We start from the raw sequence: 14,412 nt of genomic DNA, 5'->3' as shown, positions 1-14,412 counted from the left end.
GGCGTGTTTCCTTGTCTACAGGCTTGAGAGCTTGACGAGGGGTTCTCTTGTAGACCTTAAGGCCAAGATCTTTCTTAATTTCGTCCGAACTTCGAGGCCTTGACTTAGATCTTGTGGTCGCCTCAGGAGTCCCTTTGGCTACCAAGCTGTAAACGGTGGCGCGGCTGCAGCTCAGAACATTGGCAATTTCAGTGGGAGTTTTTCCCCGCGCGGTAAGTTCCAAAATTGCGACTCGACGTCTCTCCATATTATCGGCTGTTGTTTCACTGTTGCCATTTAGATTTTGCTTGAGTTTTGTTAATAACTAGTCAAGACCAACACCAGTACTTCCCCAGTAGGGCGAGAGTGGGGCTAATTACCCATTTTTTCACTTTTTGGCACATTACTCAGCCTATGGATGTGATATGATGACTCTTGATTTTTTGGTTGCATAGTTCACAATAATTTGACACTTTTGGCACCTATCTCATTAAATAGTTAATCGTATTTTACCTAATATATCCATTTTAATCTTGGCAACTTTTAGGGAATTATAAATTTATCATATTATGTATAATAATGCAAATCTAATTATAATTGAAACACAATTCAATTTAATCCATCAGTAATTTTTAATAAATAAGTAAACAATTACATGCATTAATATATTTATTCTTTATGGAATGATATATATTATATGGCATTATCTTCATCACAAGTACTCAACATTTCATTATTTGTTGTAACTTGTAAATTGTATGAGTTGCAATTTTGTAACGACTCATTTAACAGCAAAATGTAATATACATCTAGGAAATTATATATTTATTATGTAACAGCGGGAGAAGGCAGGATTGTTCAGAGTTATTAGGCGTCGATGAACAGACAAAAAGATATAACTTAAACTTACTTATACATATATATGTCAATGTACTGGTGATGGGACGATTAATTGGAATCGGTATTTTTCCGGAATCGGAAAATGTTTAATTTGTGATTCCAATTCTTATTTATTACTTTTCTAGGCTATAAAACAAAATTAAGGAATTTTTGCATTTACTAAAAAATTTAATATTTGAAATCTTATTTATTTTCCAAATTTTTTTTTTTTTTTTGAAAAAGTTTAATTTTCTGCGAATAATAAAAAAAATTTATATCAAAAATTTAATTTTTGAAATTGTTTGTTAAAAAAAAATTAAAAATTTGAAACTATTTTCCAAAAAATTTAATTTTTGAGAATAGTCAGAGGTTTTTTTGAAATTTTTTGTGAATAAGTTGCAAAAAAATTTAAATAACAAACAGTATTTTTCAATTTTTTTTAAAAAATCAAAAAAACAAGCCTCTCCCCATAAATTATAATCCCTATAATGCTATTTTTAACTATTATTTAAAATGTCTAAGGATCGGGAATGGTTACTAGAATGGCATCAATATTTTTTTGGGGGAATCGCCCATCAATTATACGTACTCCACTTTTATTTTTTAATATGCCAGAACTGAGCTTTAGTTACCCACGCTCGTTCCTAAATTGTTACTTCTTTGATAAAGTAGTCATACATATTAGACTTCGACAAACAGATACACATTGCTTTAATAATATATAAGATCCTCCCCTGGGAATTGGCGTTACTCTGCGTTTCTCAAGTGCACAATCACATGTAGTTACTCAATACCAAGATGTTCTCTCTTCAAGAATGAAATGATTATATTTAATAATAGAGTTACAAAACGTCGCCGTTTTGTAGAGGTGTGACCCCGACCATAGAATTATAGGGACCTGCAATAATCGTAGAATTTTTATTCCCACATGAGGGAAAAAAAAAAAAAAAAAAGAAGAAGAGTATAGCCTTAGTTACATCGCGTGGATATTGTATCACATAACTTTTCCACCAAGAAAGGGATTAAAAACCAGTTGGTAGCTCGCCAATTTTTCTCAACTATGAAAATATTGTTCTATGATTGTTTATAATTTGTCACAGTTTCAAAGTAGCAAATCATAATTCAACCAATCAACGTTCAGAACACTGATTGGGAGAAAAGAAGCGAACAATCGCCAGCTGACCACAAAATACACTTTATATATTTGTAATTGTATTTGGCTGTTAGCTGTGGAAGTTTCTTCTTCTTTTCCTCTAATTAGTTTCCTTGCCATTGATTGGTTGAATACGAATTAGTTTATATTAAGCTGAGAACAGTTATTTAGAATTATTCACTAATCATTTCATAATTGGAAGAATCGCCCAATTACTAACTGATTTTGCGTTTTTTTCTCTGTTTTCTTTTCGAATGAGAGGTTGGGAGTGTTACAATACACGTTGTGTTTAATGTTATTACAACAGTAATTCTAATAATGACCAATATTTATGTCTTAGTAGTAATAAGATTGTGTTATGGGATGAGTAATCAGTAAAAATGTAACCTTCATCCTTAACCTTTTTTAGATGTATAGGTCTGAACTTGAAGTAAAATGCTTATATAGTTTAAGAAATCCCTCGAATTTTAGTTTCGAATCTGGATCCAAAAGTTCCCGAGTATTTAGGTCTAAGGATCCCATACATATCCGTTCTATTTTTAACCCTACCTATGAATGTATTAAGATTAATTTGCCCGTCCTTGCTTATAAACCTAATGTGTTTTTATTAATATTTATTGCTCCAAAAACACAGCACAACACAAATTGTTAGTACGTAGAAAATCCATGTACTCTGATTGTTTATTGACTCTATTTTTTCAAATATAAAAAATAGGTATATAGGTACAATCATGTAATAAAACATAGATTTATTGACTTAATCAAAAAATCTCCCGCTACACGAAGGATCATTCACAAAATGTAAATCGTTTTTTCTGCTATATGCTAGAATCAAATTTGTGTTAATCCAAAAGGCAATGGAAACTCACCAATCTTTGAGCTCTTTAACGGGCAGAGATATTATGAAACAATTCAAAAGTAAAAGAAAATAATGAAAGAGTAAATTTACGCCTAGGCAGTAGTGGGTAGAGATGAAAAAATATATGATAATAGAAAGGGGCGCATCTTTTTGTAGTTAAAAACATTGAAAAGGTGTTTAATATATATATATTTGACAAAACATTTATGATTATCCTTTTATTCTTGAAGAGAGAACAATACGTATTAATTAATCACTAGTGCATATACGACGAAGAGTAACACTGAAGATTTGTTGATGAGTTATAAATTTATGTCTTCTTGGACTTGGAGTAGAATTGAGGATCGACGTTTATATTTTTTCTTGCTATATATAAAAAAATGGGAATGCTGAGCCGCACGAGGTCGCTCTGTCCTACCAAAGCTTCCGGCGCCGTGTGGACGAGGTTTTCAAGAAAGTTGGATCTCATTATAAATAATTACATCTAGCTCTCAAATGATAAAGACTTCATGGTTCTTTATAAGCCTTTAAATATTTTCCTAATTTATCTGAACCACCCTGTAGATTATATATATATATATATCTCCTTCCACCATCTTTACATTATTATAATGACAAAATTACATTTAACAAGAAACTTTTACTAATACTTTTTAAAGTAGTATATTTACTCGACTAAAAATGAGGTTATACCTATATAAAATATCCCCATGTACTTGGATGATAAATGAATGAAGCAGATTAAAACATTTAAAAAAATCGTTAATTTTCAAAACTTCAAAGGGGTTGAGAAACCTTTAAATGTATATTCATTTCAATTGGTACGCTAAACATGCAGAACAAGGGATTTAATCCTTACTGCATGAGGCAATTATAATTGTAAGATTATCAAGAAAAATGTCATTGTTAATAAAAAAAGTGATCCAATATTATTTCTTTTTTTACAAATATGCTACCCTCAAATATTAAGACAAATTTAGCAGCTATCCCTCAGTATAGATAGTTCAAAATATGAATATATTAAACAACTAAACTATTCTACAAAACCTCATCTAGATTCATTTGATTAAATATAAAAAATGTACTTTCTGTCTTTTTTAATTTGAGTTGTCATAAACACCTGCGAGATACTTCTAGGGTTCCTACCTCCTCCACGACTACTCCCGTCGTTTACCCCCAAACAAGTATCCCCCATTATTTTACCCCCTAGCATTTCACTCCCCAAGCCATCTATACAAAAGCGTTTTACGCCCTGTTACAATAAAAATCAACCATGCGACCAAACATTCAATATTTTAACAACCATTTCAACGTTATTATTAATTTAACTTAATGTCGTGGAGATTAGTAATGTATCGGACTTCTTTTGAAGTCACTACTTGTCACTGCTATTTATTTGGGACTAAAACACCTACCCTCTGGCCTTTCACTGCCCAAGACATCTACCTCTCTTCCTTTTATATCATTATTAAGTATCGTTATTAAATGATAGAGGCTCAAAGTCATAAATACATATAATGGTTGTGGTAAAATGTTAGGGGTTTTTTCCTCGGGAGTAAAAAGGCAGGGAGTAGGGTCCTATACCCTCGTGGGACTTCATTCATTTCTCCAATACTTTTTTTATAGAATTCTACAAAAATACTGTCTTTTTTTTGTTAAAATGATGCACACGCTAGATAGTATTTTTATTTTATGGATCAAGTGTCTGCTCCTAAAAAACGACTTACTTTCAGAATAAATACACAGACAGTCTTCGCTTTATTAATATAGATTTGTATCTTGACTCGTGTTAAGTCTGGAAAGATCTTTAAATCACAACAGTTATATTTTCTTTTAAAAACATTTCCAATCAGACCAAGTATACTTGTATTAAAATTATTTTATATTAAAAGACAATTAAAACTATGTTTAATTGATTTGATACACATTAATGAAAGCCTAAGTGACGTGTATCATATTATATTTCGCTTAGAATTACTTTTCAATAGAATTATATATTGAATATAGGATCATATGATCACTAAAATTAATTCAATAATAATAAAAAAATGAATATTTTGGAAATGATGTATTTTGAACCATGTCATGAATATGCTATAGAATATTTATTAGTTAGTAATTTCCATCAAAATAGTTACAAATTACATCATTAATATAAGTCTATCATCCATCGAATATACAATAATTGTATCTTCCTCATAACAGCAATACAAAATCCTTATTCTTAAAATGTTTGATGGGACGATTAATCGGAATTGGGAATCGAGTGTTTTATCTGGAGTCGTCACCGAGAAAAATAATGTTAAATTTGCGATTTCTATTCTTATATATCAGTATTAATTACTGATATTTATCTGTTTATTACTTTTATCAGTTATGGATGAAAAAAAATAATTAAATATCTCCTCCAAGATATAAAAAACGACTATATGAATTAATTATTAGAGTCTTATAATTTTATAAATATTGCAATAAAATAATTGATGATAAAAAATGATCTCAAACAAAGAAGAAACAAACTAAACGTGAACAAAAGTGTTCTAAACACACGCGATCCGTGCAGATATTGTTATTTTAGGGGAATACGTTTTGCAAAGGGATCTAAGAAAGATCGCATTTGGAAAGTTTGCTGTGGGATTACTCCGCCTGGAAATTTCGCCGGCAGAGGAATCACCTTCCTATATTTAATTTGATTTAGATTAAATAAAGAAAGGCGATTTATTTGATCAATTGTAATTCATTGAAATTTAAAGCAATTTTTTTTAGCTATTATTTAAAATATTAAAGAATCCGCATCGGATGTTTACTATTTGAAATCATTCATCTCATTCATAAATGGCAACTTGTAGGGTACAGGATTTGTTTTTGACCTTGATAGAATTTCGATTACGGCTAGTTTTTGTACAAGTTACAACTTGTACAAAATCGTAACTTGTACTCAATATATATTATTCACCCTTTGGGAGTTCGTTTTATTTATAAAAAAAAAAAAACTAAAACACAAAAAATAAAAATTGTAGCAATAAATATCAAATTTCATTGCTTCTTCTTGGGAGAAGAAGTCCTTCAAGAATGTATGTTTTAGGGCCCTTCATAGTCATTGTATGTAATAATATTTTATAGGATCTCTGTAATTATATATGTACAATATGCAGAAAAATTTCAATAGAGTCTCTAAAGAATGGAAGAGAACTACATTCTACATAATATTAGTGATAGATTTATATATATTATTCGAACTAAAGAAAACAAATTGAATTTGTTACTTCAATTAAAGTAACTCACCCAAAATATGTATTTTTTATAAATGAAAAATTTGACTAGACCATTATTCCTAGTAATGAAAATCATGTGCATTTTGAGCATGTTAAAAAAAAAGAAACGGAAATTGAATATGATAACCCTGACAATTAATGCAAACTTAATATAGTTGTGATTCTTCATTGGGTAGTGGGAATTCGTTTCAAATATAAGTTTGGGAGTGGTGTCATGTACACAGCTAGGTTAACAGAGTCTCCTTTGAATAGAGTTTGCCAAGTGACTCTGATTTGAATATTTAATCAAGGAGATATAATTCGAGGGATATAGTATTTACATAATGGATATTGCATTCATTACTAGTAGATAAACTCCAACTATGGTTAGGATAGTTTTTAGTTCCAGTGACGGCATCAACATCCATAGGAACACCTTGAATAAAGGTTTCAACATTGGTTTCGAGAAGGACATTTCTAAATATGTTATGATAGAATATAGATCCAATAACATGGGACACTTCATAATTTGTATACATTTTAGGTCGGTGCAGTTTGTCCAAAAAAGTCTTGAGCAAAAAACGTTGGAGGTTGATTATGTACATATAAAATCCATCTTTACCCACTAATTCTTAAAAGTAACAAAGGTTTTGTATTTGTAAATTCCATATTTGATTCTGCATGGGGTGAAATTTGATATTCATGGGGTGAAAAAGATCGATTTACTAGGGACCAAACTGGATCGATTTTTTTTTTTAGAGACTGGTCTAGACCGAAGGTTTCTTAAAATACCAAATTAGTTAGGTTCAACAAAAATCATAACGGTATAAATATAGGCAAACTAACAAATTTTGAGTGGTCTGCAATTTTTTAATATATGGAATAGAGAGGGGAATAGATTATATATACGTAATCCGCATCAAACTATGTCCCTTTATCGACTATGAATCAATTTGACAAATAAATAATCTTTGATATTTTATTATGATGACGACGAATACACATGAATTTAAATGGTGAATACATTATTATATTTATGAAAGCCATAGCTTGAATTACAATTCATTCATTCATGCAAGGACAAATTTGAGAGGAGGATTAATATTACAATTCTTTCCCTTCCTCACAATTATTGTTGGATCGGCCCTAGGAGTACGTTTCTTATCAGTCTAATAAAGAGTTGTATAGAATATAGATTGAGATTTATAATTATTATTCCATTCTTAAGGAGAGAACATGTAAGAGTTGAGTAATTACATGTAAAAAAAAACAACGGAGAATAGCACAGATGATTTCTTGAAGGAGGAGATTCTCATTAATAAAGCAAAGTGTGTCTGTTTGTCAACGCCTCATAACTCTATCAATGTCAAGCACTACCACCAGTCTTTGATACATCAGGGACACACCAAATCATTTACCTATAGCATCAGCATATTTGATAATGTTATATAAGAGGTCTAAAAATGCCGAATCTTGACCCAAAAATCATTTTGCATTCAAATCAAAATTAACTGTATCACTTCGAAAATGTCAGTCTTGGTATAGTGGTACTCATGTTCTACATGAGCAATGATGAAAATCCAGTGAAGAATGGTTATATTAGAAAAAAAGGAACGGGAAATCAACATGGTAACCCTGACAATTTGAAGAATGGTTATATTAAAAAATAAACACCGAAAATTAACATGGTAACTCTGATAATTTGAAAAATGTTCATGACGTTTCATTAGATCAGCTACAATCAGTTGTGACAAGAGAGGAAGGACAAAAGGATATAAACAAGGACATTGGCTAGAATTACTCCAATTTTGATCCCCAATTCTACTGTGAGTCCAACAAGGAACTACAAATATAACTCTGTAACAAACCCTCAGGCTTATTCTGTGTCTTTTATGTGCACACACGAATGTTAAATCAGGTTTTGAATATAATTGAATCTATTTGTAAAAGGATGTTCACCCCTCAGGAATTAAATAATAATGACAACTGCACAGGAAAAGAAAATTCCTTCTTTATACTACCAATTACAAATTAACAGGCCAGCTAAAAACACACCGGATTTACATCATTATACAAAAGTATTAATTCATTTAAAACAATAATATACTAAATTGGTACTGAAACCGGGAATAAGGAACGCTAAGACTGTTTTTCTTCTAAAAAGTCATAAAGCTTCTGGAGCCAACACTCTCCCACACGGCCATAACTTTAAAAAAATCCTGAGTACACCACTTTACGTAGTGTTGTGCCTGTTCTTACATGTTTGGTCCGATCTTTAGTACTGTAAGTACTAGAACCGATTAAAAATAAATAAATAATAAAGTTGAGTGGTCATGAAGGACCCAGCAATATAAATTTTTACCCCTGGACCGGACCGAGACTGAACCAGAAGGAACTGCATTCTTCAGTCCTAAATAAGGGTACCCCAACACTAACTGAAAGTATATGTGAATTGACCTGAGCCGACATTTTTGTTTTTATTTTTATTAGTTGAGAAAACATCAAAAATACAAATGTTCGTGTCAGTTTTTTATAAAGTTCCCAATGCTGAATGTATTTCAGTTTGCAGTGGAAAAAAATATTAATCAGAAAATAGGGCAGCCTAATGTTTAATATACATTCCCTTGTTTCTAGATTAAACAACAATAAAGTTCACACATTCGAAAAGTAATGAACTAAAGATAGAATCAGTAGTGGTTGTTTCTTAAATTCACAACATATGTATATGCATGTAATTACAGAAACGATTATAAGGTCTATCAACTTTAGTGTTGAATCGATTCGTAGATTAGTTATACCAGGAAAATTAACAAAAAACCCCTACGTACTCCCCTATATATACTCAGTTCCACTCGACTTGAGTGCATGATTTTTTTATTCAACTCAAATGAAGGTAAATTGATTTTCAATTTGCATAAAAAAAACCTCATTCAGACTGATTTATATTTGCATGAGTCGCCTTTATGATTCGTATAACAAACCTCGTTAAATACTACAAAAAGTGTTTTTCATATGCCTTTCCTCCAAACGATTTTCTAATCAATCACAATCTAACATATTAATTAAGCATTTCTACTGACGTCATAAATTGCATCATAATTGATTTTTTAATGTTCTTATAATTGGTAAGATAGAGTTTTAATGATTAAGTAAACATTATAGGATTGCAACTACTCCTTCCGACATAGGAATTGCATTTCCTGCTCAAGGAACAACAGAGTGTCGCACCTAGGCACATTGAGTTCAAGTGAATAATTTTCCCCGAGCGCGTAGTCCGTTGAGCTACGTAGAATTTAACCTATTTGTTGAATGTATTTATTCCATTGACTTCATAAATTGCATAATAATTGATGGATACGCCATCTGGAGGCCTCAATGTTGACTGTTTAAGTACATAAAATGAACACATTTCCTATCAATCTTGATTAAATTCCATCAAAGGTCTTTCTAAGTTAAAAAAAGACTTGACATTAAGACTACTTGATCTCAATGATACACACTAATATTTGAATATTATCAAAGTAATATGTGCTAAAAATCCTTAGAAATGGGTAATTACTAGTGTTGAGACTCGTTCCAGCACCGAATTATTTTTTCGGTTCGGTCTTAAGTGATTTTTCTAGTCAGATTTATCGGTCCAAACCGCGGTCTAAGATCGTGAACCGATTTTTTTCCCTACAAAAAATCTTTTCTTTGGATTAATCTAGACTGAATTTTTCTATAAGACCCAAAAAAAAAAAATATATATATAACGGTCTCAGACCGGTCTAGGATTTCCAGACCGAAACCCAACACTAGTAATTACTATCAAATATCGTATTCTTTATATTAACAAAGTTAATTTGTATCAGCAATTTGGAAATAAGATGGTGAAACGATTTAATAGCATATTTTTAGCAGATATAAAGGTTAAAATATATATTAAAAATAGGGAATAGAGGGGTAGACAATTAAGTTAAATACCTTTTCTTTACTGGCCCCATTTTAACATCCCAGTATTACCTTTTCTTAATTAATATCAATGTTATAAATGCTGTATAGATCTATAAAGTGACATCATTCTTAATTCAGGCATAATTAAAGTACATGATTATATAAGTTGATGGAAAACGATTGAGAATGACGTCACTAGCTGATAACTATGATGACATCATTTAGCCATTCGTATGGGCCGCATCCTTAACCTTACTGATGGGAACGGACGTTTACATCCCTTTTGAATATAAATTAATACGCTATTTAATTGTTTTCCTTTCCTTTTGCCTTTTCAAATTATTCGACTCAGTTCGAATCAGACCAGTACAACACTACATATAGCAAAGTAAAAATACTGCAGCAACAGGAATATATATTGATCCAATGTAATTTTTTCAAATACGACAACGAATAACAACAAGAAAAAATCGTATACAACGGGACGATATACCATTTTTTTTTTTCATTAGTTTAATGGACAGAGTGAGTTTGGAGAGGTTTTTTATTTACAATTTAAAAAAAATGTAAAAATATATTTTATCAAAACAAACATGCGCTATCAAAATATATAGCTGACCCGTCAACAAAAAAGCAAGGTCGAATGACTTTTCTCAAAAGTGAGTTCAGCTTACATATGTATTTTTCGAGAGGAATAATTATCGTCAATACCCATGGTCAAGGATCAATCTGACCCATTGTTTAGTAGTCCCGCATATTGCAAGTCAACGTAACAAAAATTCAGTCGTGTTGTTTGGTATTCCCGTGATATAGTGATATTGGGCTATTAAAACATTTAAATTAGAAATATTGACCCAGCTTCCAAACAAAATGGGCTAGGAATCAACATTTAATTACTAGCTCTATCCTGAAGAAAAATCCCACGGACTCACTCTGTAAGTACATGCAAATAGTCTTCACAGGCATATTTATTTTATTATTTTCAGTTTGAAAGTATTGCAATACCCATAACTAGTATGTTACCAGAGCCGAACGAAAAATTATTGCTATCGCCACAACACTCAAACGTTTAGAATGAAATAATTAGAAATTTTATGTATTTGAAAGGTCATGATTAAGTCACATAAATCAAATGATGATTCTTTATACATATACATCCATGTATATGAGAAGTTAAAATTCTTTTTGGATAGTATTTCAACTACTCCTAGGAATTTGAGCACAAGGTCTAATAATACATATTAGACTGTAAAAAATCAATTGGGCATATCACCCTTTTCTTCTGGATTTTTGTTCAAGACTCTTACCACCACGTATATTAATCGTGTTGTGTGTATGAGCAGAAGTGTATAAAATATGACCTAGAAATCGAGAACGGCCTTTCCTAGTTGGCAATTTTTTTCCAAAGCAGCCACCATTATAATTTAATTCTTGAAGATATAACATTTAAGTATAAAGTAATAACTACTGCCTGTACTCGTAAGAGACGGGAGAGTTACAATGACACTTTCCAAAGGACTGACAGTCTTAAGGACACGTCCTCGGACTGGATTGAATACATTAGGAGTAACCCATTGAAATCATAACTTTAGTACTTATATGGGGTTCTTAGCTACCCCAACATTAAAATGGATATTTAAGCAATATAAAACTTCATTTTGCCTAAGCAATTGTTACATTTGATGCCTGCTAAAAGCATCAGTGAATATATTAAATACTTAATTTACAAATTTATAAATCCCTAAATTATTATCATGACATTTGACATGTACTATACAGAATCAGGCATCTCCCACTCTCCTTCAATCCCCCGATTTCATATTCATTCTTGGGGTATATACTTCTATAAAATTAATTCCATAATTAGTTAATAAACTCAAAAACCAATTGGATACAGAAAGTATGTTTATTTGTCCATATGGGGTAAATAAAAACCCCAGAAAAGCACAGAGGGATAATGACAAGATGGAAGAGAGGAAATTAACTAAGACGAGGCTTTGGCTAAAGAGATACATTTTCAGTAGTGACAACTGATACAGACTACATCAACAAGTATACAAATTAATCTCATATTGAAGCAACAGAGTTACAAAAAGTGAGGACTCTTAGTGGCTGCTACTGAGTGGTACAGACTACCGTTCAAGTAGATATGTAGATGTATATTAGCTTCTGGGATGGATACCCATAAATCGAAACCACCTGCATAGAAATATGTAAGTCCCTGGGGTAGACAAATACCCCAGAGAAGGAACAAAGGGTTGAAAAAGATGGAGGCGGGTTCTGATCAGTCCCTGAGCACTACACTGTGCTGACTACTGGATCAACAAGTCTCCGGACATATGTTCATAGATAGATAGATATATTTATTGCTGGGATGTTTATCCCAAGGGTTCAAAAAGAATGTGTAAAACATTTTGAGAAAAAACAACATGGACGTTCCTTCACCAACAAGTAAACATACATCGATATATAATGTGGAATTGTACATTATCTATGTGCCTTGTTACTAAAGTAGGTAATATTAAAGGTACATGAGAATGTATGCGGTATGCACATTGTTTCCTGGATAGGTATATTTGTGTATGTGTAGGAAAAGGTAGCGGCGGACACTGAGAGGAGAGGAGGGTAGTTGTTCTTGTATGATACATCTACATGATGGTGGTTGAGATTGTGGTAAAATGTAAAGAGGGACTCGCCACCACCACCACCACCCAAGAAATCAACCCAAAGGAAGAACAAAAAAAAGGAGTCAGAGAGAGAAAAAAAGAAGAGATTCCTCTCGAAGTGACTGAGGAAGGAAGAAGAAACCGGTTATGTTCATCTTAGTCAGCTTCTTCCACTTAATACTGCCTTGAGTAGTATAATAATAATATAATAATTTCATCCACACATATATGAATACTTGTACTAGAAAAAAGGCATTACCTGAAAGCCCATTTAAGCTTTTCTTCGGGTGTTCCGGCAGAAGTGACGTCAATGGCGAGAAGAAACTCCTTGAAATCGATAAATCCGTTTTTATCCGTATCGAAAGTTCTAAAAACGTGATCGCAGAACTGCTCTGCGTTGCCAGATGGGAAAAACATTTTGTACATATCCACGAATTTGGCAGGGGTGAGACGTCCATTGGGACAATCCTGTTTGAATCCCTTGTACCACTCCTTTATCGTATTTTCATCGTAGCGGGTGTGTGCCTTGAGGAAGTCAAGATCCTCTTGAGTCAATCCTTGTTTACTCTTAATGCAACCCATGATGATATCACATCAATTGTTGTAGCCTGTTGCTGCTGTTAAAAGGGGTGGCGATGGATGGGGATAGTAAGGATGTTGGCGATGAGGAGATGAGATGATGATGGGACTCTCTCTCTCTCTCCTTCTGTGTGTGAAGGAGTGTGCTTCTCTACCTCAATGTACGCGAGAAAGAAAGTTACGGGAGAGCCTCTTCAAAAAAGCTTAATATTACAAACTATGTAGGCTTAAAAATTATTGCAAACAGAAAACTAACAACCACTTGACAAAAGAGAAAGGGCGGACTCTTTACTAGTCGTAGTAGTAATAACTTCTTGGGAGAGATAAGTGACTTTGAACATAAAACTGTGTAGAGCTCAGAATATATTTTGATATATATTAAAATGCAACTTGATTTAACAAATCCCTCAACCGCCCTCTCGTGCGTCTCATTCAAAACTCATTTCCACTTTTCTAACTAGGAATTGCCTTCCCGGCGGGCGAAATAAAAGCCTTCTTCTTCTCCGACTTCCACCAACATCACTTCATTCTCTCTCTCTCTCTCTCTTTCTCCCCCTCCCTCCCTTCTCCTTTTCTCTTTTTCTCTCAGTCTCTTTCCACAATAAAAATATACTCCTTCGCTCACACACCCTCTTTTTCTTCCTCCTTTTGGCTCCTACTGGCCGAAAGGCCCTGCCAAATTCATTCCTCACCCTTCCTTCCTTACAGGGCAACCAAAATAATTGTAATGGAACAACTCCTTTAGACTTGAATAAATATAATATGTACACTCAGAGGGTCATGCATTGAAATAATAATTATTCCTCTATATTTTTATTACAATAAAAATCATGGAATGCGAGTCCACATATAATAACCATAAGTATCTTCCCCTTCTCCCTCGACTATGTATTAACATAATTTATAATGAATTAAATGATAATATGTTAAACGATGACTAAAAAATAACAACCCCGACTAACTAACCATGTGCTGCGCTGATCCTCAAAGCACGCAATGATTCAATACTTGTTTAATCATTATTAATAAATATATATGCATGTCCTTCCTATCTCTAGCTATCTTAGAATGAATTATTTGATACATGTAAAGTCAGAATTACTCATGTTT

At 32.4% G+C, this 14,412-nt stretch overlaps 1 protein-coding gene across 1 annotated transcript in view; it reads right to left on the bottom strand.

Annotated features, from left to right (window-relative positions):
- The window catches only part of LOC121116118 (neuronal calcium sensor 2), a 46,508-nt gene extending 32,751 nt beyond the window's left edge, over positions 1-13,757 (bottom strand). The window contains exon 1 of the mRNA XM_040710344.2: positions 12,983-13,757. Coding sequence (XP_040566278.1) covers positions 12,983-13,305 — 323 coding nt within the window. The 5' untranslated portion in view covers positions 13,306-13,757. The remainder of the gene's footprint in view (positions 1-12,982) is intronic.
- Positions 13,758-14,412: the final 655 nt, after the last annotated feature.

This window comes from Lepeophtheirus salmonis, chromosome 4, assembly GCF_016086655.4.
Source record: "Lepeophtheirus salmonis chromosome 4, UVic_Lsal_1.4, whole genome shotgun sequence".
NCBI classification, from domain to species: Eukaryota; Metazoa; Arthropoda; class Copepoda; order Siphonostomatoida; family Caligidae; genus Lepeophtheirus; species Lepeophtheirus salmonis.
The sequence above is the reverse complement of the archived record's forward strand: the minus strand, read 5'-3'. Positions and strand labels throughout refer to the sequence as shown.